The sequence below is a fragment of the Scyliorhinus torazame genome, chromosome 15 (assembly GCF_047496885.1).
Source record: "Scyliorhinus torazame isolate Kashiwa2021f chromosome 15, sScyTor2.1, whole genome shotgun sequence".
Classification (NCBI taxonomy): domain Eukaryota; kingdom Metazoa; phylum Chordata; class Chondrichthyes; order Carcharhiniformes; family Scyliorhinidae; genus Scyliorhinus; species Scyliorhinus torazame.
In genome coordinates this window covers 146,144,744-146,164,215 of record NC_092721.1, presented here as the reverse complement: position 1 = coordinate 146,164,215, position 19,472 = coordinate 146,144,744, and the positions used below count along the sequence as shown (strand labels likewise).

Genomic DNA, 19,472 nt, shown 5'->3' with positions numbered 1-19,472 from the left:
GCTGACCCCAAACCCAGGTGCGATTTTTCTTTAGCAGAAGGAGCAACGGGGCCAGCGTAGTTGCCAGATTGGGGAGGACTTCCCGTAATAGTTTACGAGGCTGAGAAAAGAACGAAGATGCGAAGTGTCAGTCGGGGCGGGGGCCTGTTGAATTGCGCGCACCTTCTCTGCGATGGGGTGCAAACTTTCGCGGTCCACCCGATAACCCAGGTAGACTACTTCCTTCGCCTGAAAGATGCACTTTGTGCGACGTAAACGGACTCCAGTCTCAAAAGCGTCTAAGGACAGCCTCCAGATTTTCCAAATGTTCCTGCTCTGACGTCCCTGTGATCAAAACATCATCGAAGTAGACAGCGACACGCGGTAAACCTCTCAAAATGCCCTCCATAACACGTTGAAAAATAGCACAGGCAGAGGATACTCCAAAGGGCAACAGTGTATATTCATACAGGCCCCGGTGTGTATTAATCGTTACATATGGTCGGGAGGCAGGGTCCAGCTCCAACTGTAGGTAGGCGTGATTCATATCTAATTTTGTGAACGAGAGTCCGTCTGCAAGCTTTGCGTAGAGATCCTCTATGCGAGGCATTGGATATCGGTCGAGTCGGGAAGCCATATTCACTGTAAGTTTATAGTTGCCGCACAAGCGAACTGTGGCATCTGGCTTCATTACAGGTACAATTGGTGCTGCCCAGTCAGCGAAACGGATGGGCCTGATAATACCCAAAGTCTCCAAACAAGTGAGCTCCCCTTCTACCTTCTCGACCAAGGCGTAAGGCACGGAAATAGCGTGGCGTGGCTCCTGGTTCAACTTGGATATGGGCTACGGCCCCATTTATTTTCCCCAAACCAGGCTGGAATACATGTGGGTATTGTTCCAGCACCTCAGTCAACCCTCCAGAAACTGTTTGGAGGATGTGCTGCCACTGCAACCGCAAATGGCGCAACCAGTCCCGACCCAACAGGCTGGGCCCATGGCTGCGCACCACGATAAGTCGGAAACGCCCCTCCTGGCATCCATAAACAACAGGGGTCATCGTAGTTCCTGCAATGTCCAATGGCTTCCCCGTGTAGGTGGCCAACCTGGCCCGTGTGTTGGTTAATGTAAGGGTCTGTATACCCTGCTTGATGTGGTCGAATGTCCTCTGGGCGATCACGGAGACCGCTGCACCAGTGTCCAACTCCATCTCAAGCGGGTGACCATTGACCCGTACTGTCACCTTAATGGGGGCCAACCGGGGAGCTGCCACACAATGCAGCTGCAGGCAGTGGTCCTCTGTCTCCACGTCCTCAGAAGTAGTCGCTGCAGGTTCATCCACATGGAAGGTATGGCCCCTGTGCTGGCCCCAGTTTCGGTCAGAACGACCGTGCCTCTGGCGCCCCCAGGACCAGCGTCCGCAATGGGGTCGGCACCTACAAGTCTGACACGGACATGGCTCCTCATCCATTGGTTCTGGAGAAGGCTCCCTTCGGGGAGGAATGTCCGACGGCCACTGGTGTCGATCCAGACGTCGCCTCGCCCGAGGTACCGCAGGAGTGCGGGGGGAAGTTTTCGGATGGAAGGGGTTGCGCCCCAAGGCATGCACCTCCATTCCCTGTAGCTCCTGTACTCCTCACTCTGCGCTCTCTCGGGACAATACTATTTGAATGGCCTGTTGAAAAGTCAATGTTGGCTCAGCTAACAACTTTCTCTGGGTGGCCGCATTGTTAATACTGCAAACCAACGGTCGCGTAACATTTCTGACAAGGTCTCACCATAGTCACAGTACTCCGCAATCCTGCGTAGCCTGGATAGATCGTCGGCATGGGATTTTCCTGTGGTCCTCTCAGCGATAATAAACCGGTAACGCTGGACTATCGTGGAGGGGTTGGGTTAAAATGTTGCCCCACTAAGTTCACAAGTTCATCAAACGGTTTGGTGTCCGGCACAGCTGGGTACATAAGGCTCCTAATCACCCCAAATGTATGCAGGCCGCAGGCGGTGAGCAATAGGACCACCTGGCGCTCGTTTTCGGTGATGTTGTTTGCCCGGAAATAGTAACGCATCCGTTGTGCGTACTGGTTCCAGCTTTCCAGCGCAGCATCAAAAACATCCAAACGTCCGTACAGAGGCATGGTATAATAGAAAACAACTTCCAACCTGTATCCAACAAAAATCCAGGGAGGTGGCTTCAGCAGTGTAGACAGCTATTCACTTTAACCCTCGTCGCCAGTTTTGTGAGGGCCACAAAGAATCCAGCACGAGTTTTAAGGATACAAAGAAATAACATTTATTTACAAAGAACAAAGAAATGCACAGCACAGGAACAGGCCCTTCGGCCCTCTAAGCCCGTGCCGACCATGCTGCCCGACTAAACTACAATCTTCTACACTTCCTGGGCCCGTATCATCCCTCTATTCCCATCCTATTCGTGTATTTGTCAAGATGCCCCTTAAATGTCACTATCGTCCCTGCTTCCACCACCTCCTCAGGTAACGAGTTCCAGGCACCCACTACCCTCTGTGTAAAAAACTTGCCTCGTACATCTACTCTAAACCTTGCCCCTCTCACCTTAAACCTATGCCCCCTAGGAATTGACCCCTCTACCCTGCGGAAAAGCCTCTGACTATCCACTCTGTCTATGCCCCTCATAATTTTGTAGACCTCTATCAGGTCGCCCCTCAACCTCCTTCGTTCCAATGAGAAAAAACCGAGTTTATTCAACCGCTCCTCATAGCTAATGCCCTCCATACCAGGCAACATTCTGGAAATCTCTTCTGCACCCTCTCTAAAGCCTCCACATCCTTCTGGTAGTGTGGTGACCAGAATTGAACACTATACTCCAAGTGTAGCCTAACTAAGGTTCTGTCCAGCTGCAACATGACTTGCCAATTCTTATACTCAATGCCCCGGCCAATGAAGGCAAGCATGCCGTATGCCTTCTTGACTACCTTCTCCACCTGTGTTGCCCCTTTCAGTGACCTGTGGACCTGTACTCCTAAATCTCTTTGACTTCCAATACTCTTGAGGGTTCTACCATTCAATGTATATTCCCTACCTGCATTAGACCTTCCAAAATGCATTACCTCACATTTGTCCGGATTAAACTCCATCTGCCATCTCTCCGCCCAAGTCTCCAAACAATCTAAATCCTGCCGTATCCTCTGACAGTCCTCATCGCGATCCGCAATTCCACCAACCTTTGTGTCGTCTGCAAACTTACTAATCAGACCAGTTACATTTTCCTCCAAATCATTTATATATACTACAAACAGCAAAGGTCCCAGTACTGATCCCTGTGGAACACCACTGGTCACAGCCCTCCAATTAGAAAAGCATCCTTTCATTGCTACTCTCTGCCTTCTATGACCTAGCCAGTTCTGTATCCACCTTGCCAGCTCACCCCTGATCCCGTGTGACTTCACCTTTTGTACTAGTCTACCATGAGGGACCTTGTCAAAGGCCTTACTGAAGTCCACATAGACAACATCCACTGCCCTACCTGCATCAATCATCTTAGTGACCTCCTCGAAAAGCTCTATCAAGTTAGTGAGACACGACCTCCCCTTCACAAAACCATGCTGCCTCTTACTAATACGTCCATTTGCTTCCAAATGGGAGTAGATCCTGTCTCAAAGAATTCTCTCCAGTAATTTCCCTACCACTGAAGTAATGCTCACCGGCCTGTAGTTCCCTGGATTATCCTTGCTACCCTTCTTAAACAGAGGAACAACATTGGCTATTCTCCAGTCCTCCGGGACATCACCTGAAGACAGTGAGGATCCAAAGATTTCTGTCAAGGCCTCAGCAATTTCCTCTCCAGCCTCCTTCAGTATTCTGGGGTAGATCCCATCAGGCCCTGGGGACTTATCTACCTTAATATTTTTTAAGACACCCAACACCTCGCCTTTTTGGATCTCAATGTGACCCAGGCTATCTACACACCCTTCTCCAGACTCAACATCTACCAATTTCTTCTCTTTGGTGAATACTGATGCAAAGTATTCATTTAGTACCTCGCCCATTTCCTCTGGCTCCACACATAGATTCCCTTGCCTATCCTTCAGTGGGCCAACCCTTGCCCTGGCTACCCTCTTGCTTTTTATGTACGTGTAAAAAGCCTTGGGATTTTCCTTAACCCTATTTGCCAATTACTTTTTGTGACCCCTTCTAGCCCTCCTGACTCCTTGCTGAAGTTCCTTCCTACCTTCCTTATATTCCACACAGGCTTTGTCTGTTCCCAGCCTTTTAGCCCTGACAAATGCCTCCTTTTTCTTTTTGACGAGGCCTACAATATCTCTCGTTATCCAAGGTTCCCGAAAATTGCCGTATTTATCCTTCTTCCTCACAGGAACATGCTGGTCCTGAATTCCTTTCAACTGACACTTGAAAGCCTCCCACATGTCAGATGTTGATTTGCCCTCAAACATCCGCCCCCAATCTATGTTCTTCAGTTCCCGCCTAATATTGTTATAATCTGCCTTCCCCCAATTTAGCACATTCATCCTAGGACCACTCTTATCCTTGTCCAACAGCACTTTAAAACTTACTGAATTGTGGTCACTGTTCCCGAAATGCTCCCCTACTGAAACTTCTACCAACTGGCCGGGCTCATTCCCCAATACCAGGTCCAGTACCGCCCCTTCCCTAGTTGGACTGTCTACATATTGTTTTAAGAAGCCCTCCTGGATGCTCCTTACAAACTCCGCCCCGTCTAAGCCCCTGGCATTAAATGAGTCCCAGTCAATATTGGGGAAGTTGAAGTCTCCCATCACCACAACCCTGTTGTTTTTACTCTTTTCCCAAATCTGTCTACCTATCTGCTCCTCTATCTCCCGCTGGCTGTTGGGAGGCCTGTAGTAAACCCCCAACATTGTGACTGCACCATTCCTATTCCTGATCTCTACCCATATAGCCTCACTGCCCTCTGAGGTGTCCTCCCACAGTACAGCTGTGATATTCTCCCTAACCAGTAGCGCAACTCCGCCACCCCTTTTACATCCCCCTCTATCCCGCCTGAAACATCTAAATCCTGGAACGTTTAGCTGCCAATCCTGCCCTTCCCTCAACCAGGTCTCTGTAATGGCAACAACATCATAGTACCAAGTATTAATCCAAGCTCTAAGTTCATCTGCCTTACCCGTAATGCTCCTTGCATTAAAACATATGCACTTCAGGCCACCAGACCCGCTGTGTTCAGCAACTTCTCCCTGTCTGCTCTGCCTCAGAGCCCCACTGTCCCTATTCCCTAGTTCTCCCTCAATGCTCTCACCTTCTGACCTATTGCTCCCGTGCCCACCCCCCTGCCATACTAGTTTAAACCCTCCCGTGTGACACTAGCAAACCTCGCGGCCAGGATATTTATGCCTCTCCAGTTTAGATGCAACCCGTCTTTATATAGGTCACACCTGCCCCAGAAGAGCTCCCAGTGGTCCAGATAACGGAAACCCTCCCTCCTACACCAGCTGTTTAGCCATGTGTTTAACTGCTCTATCTTCCTATTTCTAGCCTCACTGGCACGTGGCACAGGGAGTAATCCCGAGATTACAACCCTAGAGGTCCTGTCTTTTAACTTTCTGCCTAGCTCCCTGAACTCCTGCTGCAGGACCTCATGCCCCTTCCTGCCTATGTCGTTAGTACCAATATGTACAACGACCTCTGCCTGTTTGCCCTCCCCCTTCAGGATGCCCTCTACCCATTCGGAGACATCCTGGACCCTGGCACCAGGGAGGCAACATACCATCCTGGAGTCTCTTTCACGTCCACAGAAGCGCCTATCTGTGCCCCTGACTATAGAGTCCCCTATTACTATTGCTCTTCTGCGCTTTGACCCTCCCTTCTGAACATCAGAGCCAGCTGTGGTGCCACTGCTCTGGCTGCTGCTGTTTTCCCCTGATTGGATACTGTCGGGGGGGATAGCCTAAGGGGTATACCTGTTCGAGAGGGGGACAACCACAGAGGATTCCTGCACTGACTGCCTGCCCTTTCTGGTGGTCACCCATTTCTCTGCCGGCACCTTGGGTGTGACCACATTTATATAGCTGCAATCTATGACGCTTTCCGCCACCTGCATGCTCCTACGCGCATCCAATTGCTGCTCCAACCAAACCATGCGGTCTGTGAGGAGCTCCAGTTGGGTGCACTTTCTGCAGATGAAGCCATCCGGGATGCTGGAAGCCCCCCGGACCGGCCACATTTTACAGTCAGAGCACTGCACCCCTCTAACTGACATTGCGTCAATTAATTAAAATTAAAAGTTTAAATTTTTTTTTTTTAAGTTACTGTTAACTATCTGTTTCCTAGCACTAGATTTCTAATATAAATGCGAAAGCTAAATATAGTACTCTCCGATCTCTGGCTTAGATACCCCCCTAAATTATAATTAAGTAATTATGTTTAATTAGTTACCAATGCTTAATTTTTTTAATTTAGTGTAGATTCCCAACCAGCCACTCAGGTCACAGCTTTTCTGTGATGTCACTTCAGTTTCCCCCCCGATACACACAATTTGAAAAAGGTATAAAAGTAAAAATGAGTAAAAATCACTTACTTACCTTCTGAGTGTCTTAGATGTTCCCAGGTTCTCTCCCTGACAGAGACTATATATATATATATATATATATATATATATATACACACACACACAACAGCAGCAGCAACTTTGCTCGCTGCTCACTCCTTCCTGGCTGGTTCCAAACTGGCCAGCTTTATTCATGCAGGGAGTCTGCTAATGATTTCTCCGCCCCCCCCCCCCCCCTCATTGGGGAATGTCATACTCCCACAGGATTGTGGGATTGTCATTAGTCCCCAGCCAATGGGAAGCAGGCAGGTATTAACACTAGGGTTGTGCTCTACAATGAACATTACCTCATCTAATTTACTGCTCAAATAAAGAGGGTATCAGAGCCTGTGCCAGGCCCTATCCTCACAAGGTGTCTACATGTGCACATTTTCTAACAAGATTTCCAGAATAGAGACAAGGAGATCAGTCAGAGTAACTGAACAGATAAGAGATGAGGCTAAAGTCCCCATATTTATGAGGCTATGTGATTGGAGCAGGGGTAGGGGCGGAAGTGAGATAACAGAGGATGTAAGATGGTGGCCAGGCGGAACAAACCCATGGTTGGTGGAAGAGATAGCAGGGTGAAGATGGTAGTCAAGGGGTCAGATTGTCATGGGTGAGCAGACAGATTGTGGGGACTTTGTATGATGAAGCACTTCTGCTCCACCTGACCCACCAGTATTCCAATAATGGCACATAGCTTATTGTTTTAACCCTGAGGTCTCCTTGTGGGGCTCGTGGGATACGAGCTCCCCTTTTGAGGGATGGAGGCCCAACAGGGGGGTCGTTAATTCCCCGAGATAAAAGCTGGCCCAGAAGGGTGCCGGCATCTTCAGATGGTCCTGGCTGGGACTGGGAGTGCGATTTGCCGCTGTGCTTTCTTACTGCGAGTAGGAAATAAACTTACCATTTTGGGACTCCTCATTGATTGCCGTATTGGTGAGGAGGCCAAAACGGAACTGGAGGTGGTACTGCTGAACAACTGGACCATGACTGCATCTCACCACAGAGGAGCAAGGTTAGCACTGGTTCAGAAATGCTGCTCTTCGGAGGCTCAAAGCTTTTGACGTGAATATAGAACACTTGGCTCAGTATGCACTACTTTTTCAGGATGAACGCCATTACTGGGGAGGACCGCCAGAAGGTGATTCTCCTGCCTGCCGGTGCGACTGCCACTTTTAGCGCCATAAAGAGCATAATCTACCCTGCGGCCCCAGACTCCAAGACATTTGATGAATTGGTGGCACTCATGGCGGACCACTAGACCCCAAACCGTCAGTCATTGTACAAAGACATCGATTCAATACGGCCAAGAGAACCTTGGGGGAGTCTGTTTCTGGTTTGCTTACGCAAACTGGCAGAACACTGCAAGTAGGGGCCATCCCTGTTGGAGCTCCATGGCATGTCAGAGATGGAGGTGAATAGCGATGGAAGCCCCCCATTCAGGCGAGCGATGCTCCCAAGGAACAAAGCCTATGGGACCCATCCCTTGCTTGAGCAATGTCTGGGCCAGGCTGGTTGGCTGAGGGCCACTGCAGCCAGACGAGACATTGGATTAGGACTCGCAGAAGTGCTGCACCTGTAGTCGGATGAACCTCAGAGACCAGGAATGCCAGGCCAGCCAAAATGTGTGTCGCCACGGGCAAGGGACGTGCCCGCTTAGAGCCTGGGCCTTCCACCTAGGGCCGCCTGATGAAGACGAGTGCATGCATCGCCACACCACAGGTTGCCCCCATCAAAGTCACCATCTAGGTGAATGGTCACTCACTTGTAATGGAACTGGGCACAGGGCATGTGGTCTTGGTGATAGGATGACAGACTTTACAGAGGGTCAGGTCGGGAATCCAATGTTTAGACTTGAGGAACATTGAGGCGCATTTGGCAATGTACATGGGAGAACCATTAGCCATCGTGGGAATGGTAATGACCCCAGTTGCCTATGGACAGCAGTCTGTCCGGTTGCCCTTAATAATAGTACGGAGACCCAGCACTAGTCTGCTGGGTCGTGATTTGCTGCAGAGGCTCCATTTGGATTGGCAGTGGATATTCAGGGCGGGCACTGGGGGATTATAAGAGATCCTGAGGAAGTATCCAGAAGTCTTCCAGGATGGTCTGGGTAAGAACAAAGGTGCTGTGGCCAGGATTCATGTAGATCTTGAGACCCAACCGAGGTATTTTAGGGCCCGCCCAAATCCCTACGCATTGCTGTATAAGTACCGTGCACTAACCGATTGTGCCACTGGAACACACTCTATGCATTGCTGAGAAAGGTGGAGGATGAGCTCAATCCATTGGAAAGCTTGGGAATCACTGAGTCGGTACAATTTGTGGAGTGGGCAGCACCTGTAGTCCCAGTGCTTAAACCTTATGCCTGTGTGGGGATTAAAAGCTAACCGTGAACAAGGCCTCTTGGTTGTATGGATACCCAATGCCACGATGCCTCTATGCAAAGCTGGCTGGAAGACACTCTTTTTCTGAACTCAGCATGAGTCATACATACCTCCAATTGGAGCTAGACACGGATTCCAGAAAGTTTGTAACCATGAATACCCATAGGGGCCTCTATGAATATACAAGGATGCCATTCAGAGTATCATCGGCTTGTGCTATTTTTCAGTGAGTCATGGAGAGCAACCTCCTAGGGTGGTGGTTTATTTGGATGAAATCCTGATCCTCGGAGCCAGCAAAAAAGGAGCATCTAAGCAACTTGGAGGAAGTCCTCCGCTGGTTTTCTGATGCAGGCATCTGTCTTGAGAGGAGAAAATTCATTTTTCATGCAAGATAGGTCACGTACTGAGGGTACCATGTCGACCGGGATGGCTTGTACCTGATGGAGGAGAAGGTGCGGTCAATCAAACAAACCCCCACGCCTGAGAACGCAAACAAGTTGCAGTCGTTCTTAGGATTCGTGCATTAATACGGGAAATTCATCCCTAACTTTGTGACCATCCTTGCACCGCTGCATGCCCTATTGAAAAAGCACCAGGATTGGGTATGGAGAGTGCCGCAAGAAGAAGCGTTCGCCAAGGTGAGGCACAAATGTGGTCATTGGGCTTGTTGACTCACTACGATCCCTCGGGCCCCTTTTGGTCGTGTGATATGGGATTGGGGCAGTGTTATCCCACGGTATGAATGACGGAATGGAGAAGCCGATAGTCTATGCATGATGGACTGATGGACTTTGGCCGATGCGAAACACAATTACGCTCAGATTGACAAAGAAGAGCAGGCTGTCATTTTCACAGTGATGATATTCCACCGAAACATTTATGGAGGTTGTTTCACGATCATACCAGATCACAAGCAATTGCTCGAGTTGTTTAAAGAGGACAAGGCAATTCCGGCAATAGCATCTGCCCGGATACAGCATTGGGCCCTCCTGTTGGCTGCATACGAGTATGTGTTCAAGTGTCGCCAGGACACGCAGATCACAAACACGGACGCTTTGAACTGACCCCCGTTGCCGACATGCGCCCAATCGCCGTGGGTGACTGACGAGATCACATCGGCCTTAGATTTTTTTTAGATACCTTGCTGGTCACCGCGACTGGATGCAGAAGGACCCAGTCTTTGTGAAGTTACACCATGTTGTCTTACACGGGGGTCGACAAGGGAAACTGTCTGCGGAGCTGCGTGCTTTTGAGGACAAGCAGCAAGACCTCAGCATGGAGGATGGCTTCTTCCTGTGGGGATCTCACATTCTGATTCCGAGTCAGGGAAGAAAGTCTATACTTGGAGACTTACACAATGGACACCCGAGTGTGTCGAAGATGTTCTCCAGGAGCTTCATATGGTGGTCAGGTTTGGATGGTGACATTGAGCAGTTGGCCCAGCATTGCACCACATGCCAAGAACATCCAAAGCTCCCGCAAGTCGTCCACACCAACTCTGGAAATGGCAAACCTGACCGTGTGTGCGCCTGTATGTATGTGGACTTCGCCAAACCCTACGAAGGCTCAATGCTCTTGCTGATAGTGGATATCCATTCCAAATGGTTAGATATCCATCGAATGCCGTCCACCACTTCAAAGTCCACCATCGAAAAGCTTTGCCTCTCTTTCACTACCCATGACATCCAGAGGTATTGGTCACAGACAATGGTACCCCATTTACACGAGCAGCTCGCACACTTCACAAAGTCAAGTGAGGTGACGCACACCCGGACCGCCCTATTAAGCCCTTGCTCGAACGGTCTGGCTGAACGAGCGGTACAGACATTCAAGAAGGGAATGTGCAAACAGGCCTTGGGATCCGTGGAGACAAAGTCGGCACATTGTTTTTCAGCTACCTTACTACGCCCACATTACGACCGGCGTGGCACCGATGGAACTACTGATGGGCCGGAGGCTGAGAATCTGCCTCAGCATGACGTTCCTCATTATTAGCGGGAAAGTGGAACGGAGACAAGATCTCCAGAGGCTGTATCGAAGCAGACATTTGCAGGACAGAAGTTTTCAACTGGGGGACAAAGTATACATCTAGAGTTTTGGAGACAATGCCCGGTAGATATCAGGGTTCATGGTAGAACAAATGGGATGTGTATCTTACACGATTAAAACACAGGAGCGGATGGAGAAAAAGAATGTGGATCACTTCCGGAGCAGGGAGCCAATGTCAGGACCGGCCCCACCGAATGAGCCATCTTTGCATCCGGCCTGCCCGACACCCAAGGGCCTGGAGGCAGCACCCCCTAGGGGCCCTGACACTGACACGGAGATGCACAAAGTGGAGGACTCAGGTATCCATACTTTCAGACGACAGCCTCACCAACCTACGGCACCCCCAGATGATTGGCGCAAAAACGATGTTCCCCAATACACTACACACACCCTCGACCCAGACCCTTCACAGCCGGAGGCACAATCACAGGCAAAGTGGAGAAGACAGCCTCCTCCACTCGCCATGACAGAGGGACGTACAGACATTCAGGGGGAGGGATGTTATAGGTCCCAATGGGTACAACCCAATCAATCTCCCTGTGGGGCTCATGGACTATGAGCTCCCCCGCTGAGGAGCGGTGGCCCAACAGCAGGTCTCATTAATTCCCCAAGATATAAGTCGGCCCAGAAGGGGATGGTCCCAGCTGGGACTAGGGGTGATATTTGCCGCTGTGATTTCTTACTGTGAGTAACTTACCATTTTGGGAATCTCATTGATTACCATTCTTATGGATCTAGTACTTCTTCCCTCCTTTCACCTGCTCAGTTTCCTGAGGCTAGGGAACCCTGGCCAGCAAGGATTCAAATCAAAACCATTGTTAAAATCAAAGCACGCAGCCTCCTTAAAAGGTTTTGATATCTGACCCACCTCCTGAGAGTGTGTCAGCCTCCCATTCCTCGCCCCATCTCTGTTAAAACTGGAAATTGGTGGGTTTAAAGTGGGTTGGGATCTTGTTTCAGATTTTTTACTTTTTAACCTCCCACCTGACCCAAGCCCACACATTTTGGCGGGGGGGATTACAGCAGCAAAGAGAATGGTTCTGTGACATCGTATACTATAACCACGCTCAGCGTGTTACTGTATTCTCATGGTCTGGGGGCAGCTTGAAATTAAGGCAAATTCAAGCTTAAAGCATCAAAAGAATCCATCCAGTGGGTTATCCGTATGTAATTAATACAGATGTGGATCCATTATGTTTTCCTATGATTGATGTGTCAATATAAATTAATCCAGAGGTCAAATCTTGTATTTCTAAATCATGATTAAATTGCTGATTACAGACCCATTAATTAACAATGATGTACATTTAACATCGTAAACCACCCGGATAAAAGTGCTTCACAGCAGTGTTATTAGATGAAATTTGTCATTGAGCCATGTAAGGAGATATGTGAACAGGTGAACAAATTCTTGATCAAAAAGGTAGGTTTTAAGATGTCTTAAAAGAGAAGAGAGGCAGAGCGGTTTAGGGAGAAAACACAGAAGATAAGGCAGATACCAATATCTTGCAGCTACTATTCACATGAATATCTAATATATTATCAACCTTCACCAAAATCCAGCTGCAATTAATTGCACTGGTCACAAGGCTTGCTCCACTTACCACCATTTTCCTGTGCTGAAGATGCAATGGTTTCCTCTTTGGGTCCTTCATGCAGTGTGAAGGCAGATTTAAATGCTTTCTTCATGAGCAAGTATGGTAAAGCGGGAATATATTTTACTGCTCCACCTTCTTTCCCACAACCTGTTTGCCAGAAAACAACAATGTGCTTTAATATGGATACAGTTAATGCCCATTGCTGTTTGTTATCTATATCAACGATTTGGATGAGAATATACAAGGCATCGATCTGTAAGTTTGCGGATGACACTAAAATAGGTGGTGTGGTAGACAGTGAGGAAGGTTATCAAAAATTGCAGGAGGATCTTGATCAGCCGGGGAGGTGGGCCGAGAAATGGCAAATGGAGTTCAATACAGATAAGTGTGAGATGTTGCATTTAGGAAGGACCTTAGGGAGTATCATGGAACAGAAGGATCTTGAAGTTCAGGTGCATGGTTCTCTAAAGGTGGAGTCACAGGTAGATAGGGCAGTGAAGAAGGCTTTTGACATGCTGGACTTTATCAGACAGGGTAATCAGTATAGAAGTTGAGAAGATATGTTGCAATTGTACCTGGCGTTGGTGACGCCGCACCTGGAGTGTTGTGTTCAGTTTTAATAATAATAATCTTTATTATTGTCACAGGTAGGCTTACATTAACACTGCAATGAGGTTACAGTGAAAATCCCCTAGTCGCCACACTCCGGCGCCTGTTCGGGTACACTGACGGAGAATTCAGAATGTCCAATTTACCTAACAGCACGTCGTTCAGGACATGTGGGAGGAAACCGGTGCACCCGGAGGAAACCCACGCAGACACATGGAGAACGTGCAGACTCCGCACAGACAGTGACCCAAGCCGGGAATCGAACCTGGACCCTGGGACTGTGAAGCCACAGTGCTAATGCCTTGCTATGGGAAAGATGTTATTAAACTGGAGAGAGTGCAGAAGAGATTTCCAAGGATGTTGCCAGGACTCAAGGGACTGAGTTATAGGGAGAGATTGGACAGGTTCGGCCTTTTTTCTTTCGAGTGTAGGAGACTGGGAGTGATCTTATGGAGATGTATAAGATCATGAGAGGCATGGATAGGGTGAATGCACTCAGTCTTTTTCCCAGGGTTGGGGAATCGACAACTAGATAACATAGGTTTAAGTTAAGAGGGGAAAGAATTGGGGGGCAGCACGGTGGTGCAGTGGGTAGCACTATTCTCTCATTGCGCCAAGTCCCAGGTTCGATGCCGGCTCTGGGTCACTGTCCGTGTGGAGTTTGCACATTCTCCTCGTGTCTGCGTGGGTTTCGCTCCTCCACAACCCAAAGATGTGCAGGGTAGGTGGATTGGCCACACTAAATTGGTCCTTAATTGGAAAAATGAATTGGGTGCTCTAAATTTAAAAAAAAGAAAAGAGGGGAAAGAATTAATGAGAACCTGAGGAGCAACGTTTTTACACAGAGTGTGGTATGTATGTGGAATGAGCTGCAGGAGGAAGTGGTTGAGGCAGGGACATTGACAACATTTAAAAGGCATTTGGACAGATACATGGATAGGAAAGGTTTAGAGGGATATGGACCTAATGCAGGCAAATGGGGCTAGCTTAGATGAACTCTTTGATCGGCATGGACCAGTTTGGACCAAAGGGCCTGTGTCCATGCTATAGTTTCTATGATTCTATGAATGAGAGACATCAGTCTTAATATAAATCTGTAAATAATGAATACTGAATTTGATATTATTGAAGGGTTATTTGAAATGTCAAGGTAACAGGGTTTTTTGATGAGTGGTCATTTCTACCCTTTTGCGAAACAAGCCAGGTCCATGTAAGGGTCCCATGCTCAGCGATATGTGCGCTGGCTGGTGGCGGAACCGACAAATCTTTGGTGGTGTGTGATGAATGTAAGAAATTGTCATATTTTATATATTTTGCAGTAATATCATTAAAACCTGGGTTAAGATGCATACAGACTGTATGGCTGCCAGAGCAGTGATTAAGGTGTTGTAAAAATGAGGTAAGTATTGATTTGCAGGTGAAATGTTCTGTTCATCGATCTTGACAACCATTTACTTGTTTACAGGTAGGTAGCTAATGGAATATTGTTTAGGTTCAAAGAACCCCTGGGGTGTAAATAATTTATGTGGGGTATTGTGTTTTGTCCTGGCTAAATAAGTCAAGGGACATCTTGTAATAAGAGACAAAAGAATGCCTTATATTTTGGGTACAAATGATGTAGTTAATGGGAGAAGCCAGGTCTGTCTGAAGAGTTAGTAGGTCCTAGAACTTTAATCTGAACAGAGGTGTTTCAGTTTGACCCTGAAAGGTTCTTTCTCCAAAGATTTTGCACAGAGGAAATTAAGTAAAACTTTGGCTGTTAACTTTATTCATGAGTGGCATTTAATATATATTGGTTTGTTTAATTGGAATATCGTGGCAGATTTAGGAAGTAAATTGAGATTTTTTTCTTTTACTTAAGAACTGTTGAAAATGTTAACTGTAAAGCAATTCCTTTGTTGCTAATGTGGTTAATTCTGTGATTAGATTAATGTTTGTTTTGACATAAAATATAACTATTGGTCATTGTTATCACTCCTGCAATAACATTTCCTCACAGTTTAACAAATTGAAAATTGTTGGGTTGTTGTTCTGATATCATGTGATGCAGCCAGACTGGTCTTCCTAAATTCAATCAGCTGCTCTTAAAGTCAGTTTGTCCCTCTTAAAGGTGAGCTCAGTGGAAGGGAACTGCTTCCTGTACATGCATTGGTTAAAGATAGGAGCTGTACAAATGGAACAGCAGAAAAGAGGGAGAGCTCCTAAGTGTATCAGTGCAGTGCTGGAGGCCTTCATGTCTGCGCTTGACAGGAGAGAGGTCATGTTTCTGTAGGAGGGCCAAGAGGCCTTCAAGGCTACCCCTCTGAAGGGAAAGGGTGCAGGTGACCAGGAAGATCAATGCTCACAGTCTGGCAGCAGTGCTGCAAGAAGTTCAAGGACCTCACATGGGTGGTCAAGGTCAGTGAATACATTGATGTGGAGATGCCGGCGTTGGACTGGGTGAGCACAGTACGAAGTCTTACAACACCAGGTTAAAGTCCAACAGGTTTGTTTCGATGTCAGCTAGTGACATTGAAACAAACCTGTTGGACTTTAACCTGGTGTTGTAAGACTTCGTACAGTGAATACATTATCACATCACCTAGAACAAAGAACAATACAGCACAGGAACAGGCCCTTCGGCCCTCTATGCCTGTGCCGATCACGGTATCTGCCTAAATTAATACCTCTTCATTCACCTGAGGAAGGAGCAGCGCTCCAAAAGCTAGTGACATCGAAACAAACCTGTTGGACTTTAACCTGGTGTTGTAAGACTTTGTACTGTAAATTAAAACCGTCCGCACTTACGGAGTCCGTATCCTTCCATTCCCACCCTATTCATATATTTGTCTAGATGCCACTTAAATGCCGCTATCGTACCTGCTCCCACCACTTCCCCATGCAGTGCATTCCATATATTTACCACCCGTGTGTAAAAAACCTGCCTCGCACATCTGTTCTAACCTTTTCGCCACGCACTTTAAACCTATGTCCCCTAGTACCTGTCTCTCTTACGCTAGGAAAGAGCATTTGACTATCCACTCTGTCTATGCCACTCATAATCTTGTAGACCTCTATCAGGTCACCACTCAACCTCTGTCGTTCCAGTGAGAAGACCGAGTTTTTCTAACCTCTCCTCATAGTTAATGCCCTCCATACCAGCAACATCCTAGTAAACCGCTTCTATACCCCCTCCAAAGCATCCACATCCTTCTGGTAGTGTGGCGACCAGAATTGTACACAATATTCCAAATGAGGCCTAACTCAGGTCCTGTACAGCTGCAACATGACTGGCCAATTTTTATATTCAATGCCACAACCGATGAAGGCCAGCGTGCCGTATGCCTTCTTGACCACCTTATCCATATGCGTTGCCACTTTCAGTGATCAGTGGACATGCACGCTCAGATCTCTCTGTCACAGTACTCGCAAGAGTTCTACCATTTATTGTGTAATTCCTACGTGCATTGGACCTTCCAAAGTGCATTATCTCACACTTGTCTGGATTAAATTCCATCTGCCATTTCTCCGCCCAAAACTCCAACCAGTTTATATCCTGCTGTATCCTTTGACAATCCTCTTCACCATCCGCAACTCCACCAATTTTTGTGTCGTCTGCGAACTTACTAATCAGACCAGCTATATTTTCTTCCAAGTCATTTATATGACCACGAACAACAAAGACCCCAGAATTGATCCCTGTGGAACGCAGCTAGACAAAGCCTTCCATTCAGAAAAGCACCCTTCTACTGCTACCCTCTGTCTTCTGTGCCCAAGCCAGTTCTGTATCCAACTTGCCAGCTCTCCTCTGATCCCATGTGACTTCACCTTGTGTATCAGTCTACTATGAGGTACCTTGTCAAAGGCTTTACTGAAGTCCATGTATACAACATCTATTACCTTTCCCTCATCTATCATCTTTGTCACTTCCTCGAAAAACTCGATCAAATTAGTGAGGCACGACCTCCCCTTCACAAAACCATGCTGTCCATCACTAATAAGTCTATTTGTTTCCAAATGTGAGAAAATTCTATCCCTAAGAATATTTTCCAATAGTTTCCCTACCACTGACATAAGGTTCAACGGCCTATAATTTCCTGGATTATCCCGGCTGCCCTTCTTAAAAAATGGAACAACATTGGCTACTCTCCAGTCCCCTGGAACTTCACCTGTAGCCAATGAGAATACAAAGATTACTGTCAAGGTCCCAGCAATTTCCTCCCTTGCATCCCGCAGTATTCTGGGGTAGATCCCATCAAGCCCTGGGGACGTATCTACTTTAATGCTTTTAAAGATGCCCAACACTTCCTCTTTATTAATATCAACATGACGCAGAATACCTACACACATTACCCTATACTCCTCATCCCCCAAGTCCTTCTCTTTGGTGAATACTCAGGCAAAGTATTCATTTAGTAACTCTCCCATTTCCTCTGCTTCCAAACATAGAGTCCCTCCAATATCCTTGAATGGACCAACCCTTTCTCTGGCTACCCCCTAGCTCTTTACATATGTATAAAATGCCTTAGGAATTTCGGTAATCCTGTTTGCCAATGACATTTCATGACCCCTTTTAGCCTTCCTAACTCCAACCTTAAGTTCCTTCCTGCTTCATGGGCGGGATTCTCCAAGCCCCGAGCCGGGACGGAGAATCCCCGCAACCGTGCCACGCTGCCCCAACGCCGGCAGGCGATTCTCTGCGCAGCGGAGAATCGGCGCCAGCGCGTTTGGCGCGGCGCCAGTCGCGGGCCGCTCTATGCGGCCGGGCCGCCGTTTTCTCCGGCCCAGGTGGGCCGAGCGGCCGCTCTAAAAAGGCAGAGTCCCACCGGCGCCGTCCACACCTGGTCGCAGCCGGTGGGAACTCTGCACGCAGGGTCGGGGGCCGGTCTGTTGGGGCGGGAGTTGGGGCTCCGACCCCGGTGGGGGGGGGCCTCCGATGGGGCCTGGCCCGCGATCGGGGCCCACCAATCAGTGGGCCGGCCTCGCGCTCTCCAGGCCTATTTTCTTACATGCCGGCCCCTGAACTCCCCAGCTATGTTTCGTCGGGGCGGGAATGTTGAGGGAGGCCACTGCACATGCGCGGGTTGGCGCGGTGCACAGTTCGCGCTGGGATGGGAGGCTGGAGCGGCGTGAACCGCTCCAGTGCCGTGCAGGCCCCCCGTAGGGGCCAGAATCTGTACTCCCAACAGCCCATTCATGCCCACATGAAACGCGACAGCATTTCCGACGGCGTGGACATTCTGCCGCCGAATGGGAGAATCCCGCCCCATATTCTTCAAGGGGTTCATCTGTCTTAAACCTTTTAGACCTTACAAATGTTTCCTTTTCTTTTTGACAAGGTTCATAATATCCTTCGTTGTCCAGGGTTCCCTATACTTGCCACCCTTATCTTTCGTCTTCACAGGTACATGCAGGTCCTGAATTTTAATAAAACTGACATTTGAACCACCCACATGACGGATGTTGAATTTCCCTCAAACAGCCTCGTCCAGTCAACTCTAACTGTCCAGATCCTGCCTAATGCTATTGTAATTAGCCTTCCCCCAGTCTAACACCTTCACCTGAGGACCACTCTTGTTCTTTTTCATAAGCAGCTTAAAACGTACAGAATTATGATCACTGTTCAAGAAATGATCTCCTACTGAAATTCCGATCACCTGGCTGGACTCATTTCCCAGCACCTGGTCTAATATGGCCCCTCCCAGAGTTGGGCTATTTACGTATAGTTTGAAGAAACCCTCCTGGACGCTCCTTACAAATTCTGCTCCATCCATGCCTCTAGCAGTAAGTGTGTCCCAGTCAATAGAGGGAAAGTTAAAATCACCCCACGACAACCCTATTGTTGATGCATCTTTCCAAGATCTGTCTGCATATCTGCTCCTCTATCTCCTGCTGGCTGTTAGGAGGTCTGTAGTAAACCCCCAATACTGTATCAGCGCCCTTCCTATTCCTGAGCTCTACCCAGATTGCCTCGCTGCCTGAACCCTCCAGGTGTCCTCCCTCAGCACACTGTGATATTCTCTGACTTAACATTCCACCAAGCTGTCACACTGCTCAAGGCACCCCATCACTCAACCAACTCCACTCCCTAGAACTCAGAGCCCAGACCTCAAATCCCAATACTTCACACTGACACACCTCCCAATGATTCACACACATACATTGCACTGCTATCCATATGTTCAGTTATTCAACAATGGTAGGTATATCCCCAAAACACTGTGCAACAGAATGATCTTCTCTCACTCTTGCTGGACAAGACGGCAGTAACTAGACTAGAGCAGAACTAATGGGCGACAGGAATG

At 48.1% G+C, this 19,472-nt stretch overlaps 1 protein-coding gene across 4 annotated transcripts in view; it reads right to left on the bottom strand.

The window, feature by feature from the left end:
- Positions 1-19,472, bottom strand: part of LOC140391876 (anoctamin-7-like) — a 173,690-nt gene that overhangs the window by 94,152 nt on the left and 60,066 nt on the right. For all 4 annotated transcript variants that reach the window (XR_011935201.1, XM_072476868.1, XM_072476869.1 and 1 more), the window contains one exon: positions 12,586-12,726. Coding sequence is in view for 3 of the 4 variants with exons in the window: in XM_072476868.1 (XP_072332969.1) it covers positions 12,586-12,726 (141 nt within the window). In the remaining variant the exon portion in view is untranslated. The remainder of the gene's footprint in view (positions 1-12,585; positions 12,727-19,472) is intronic.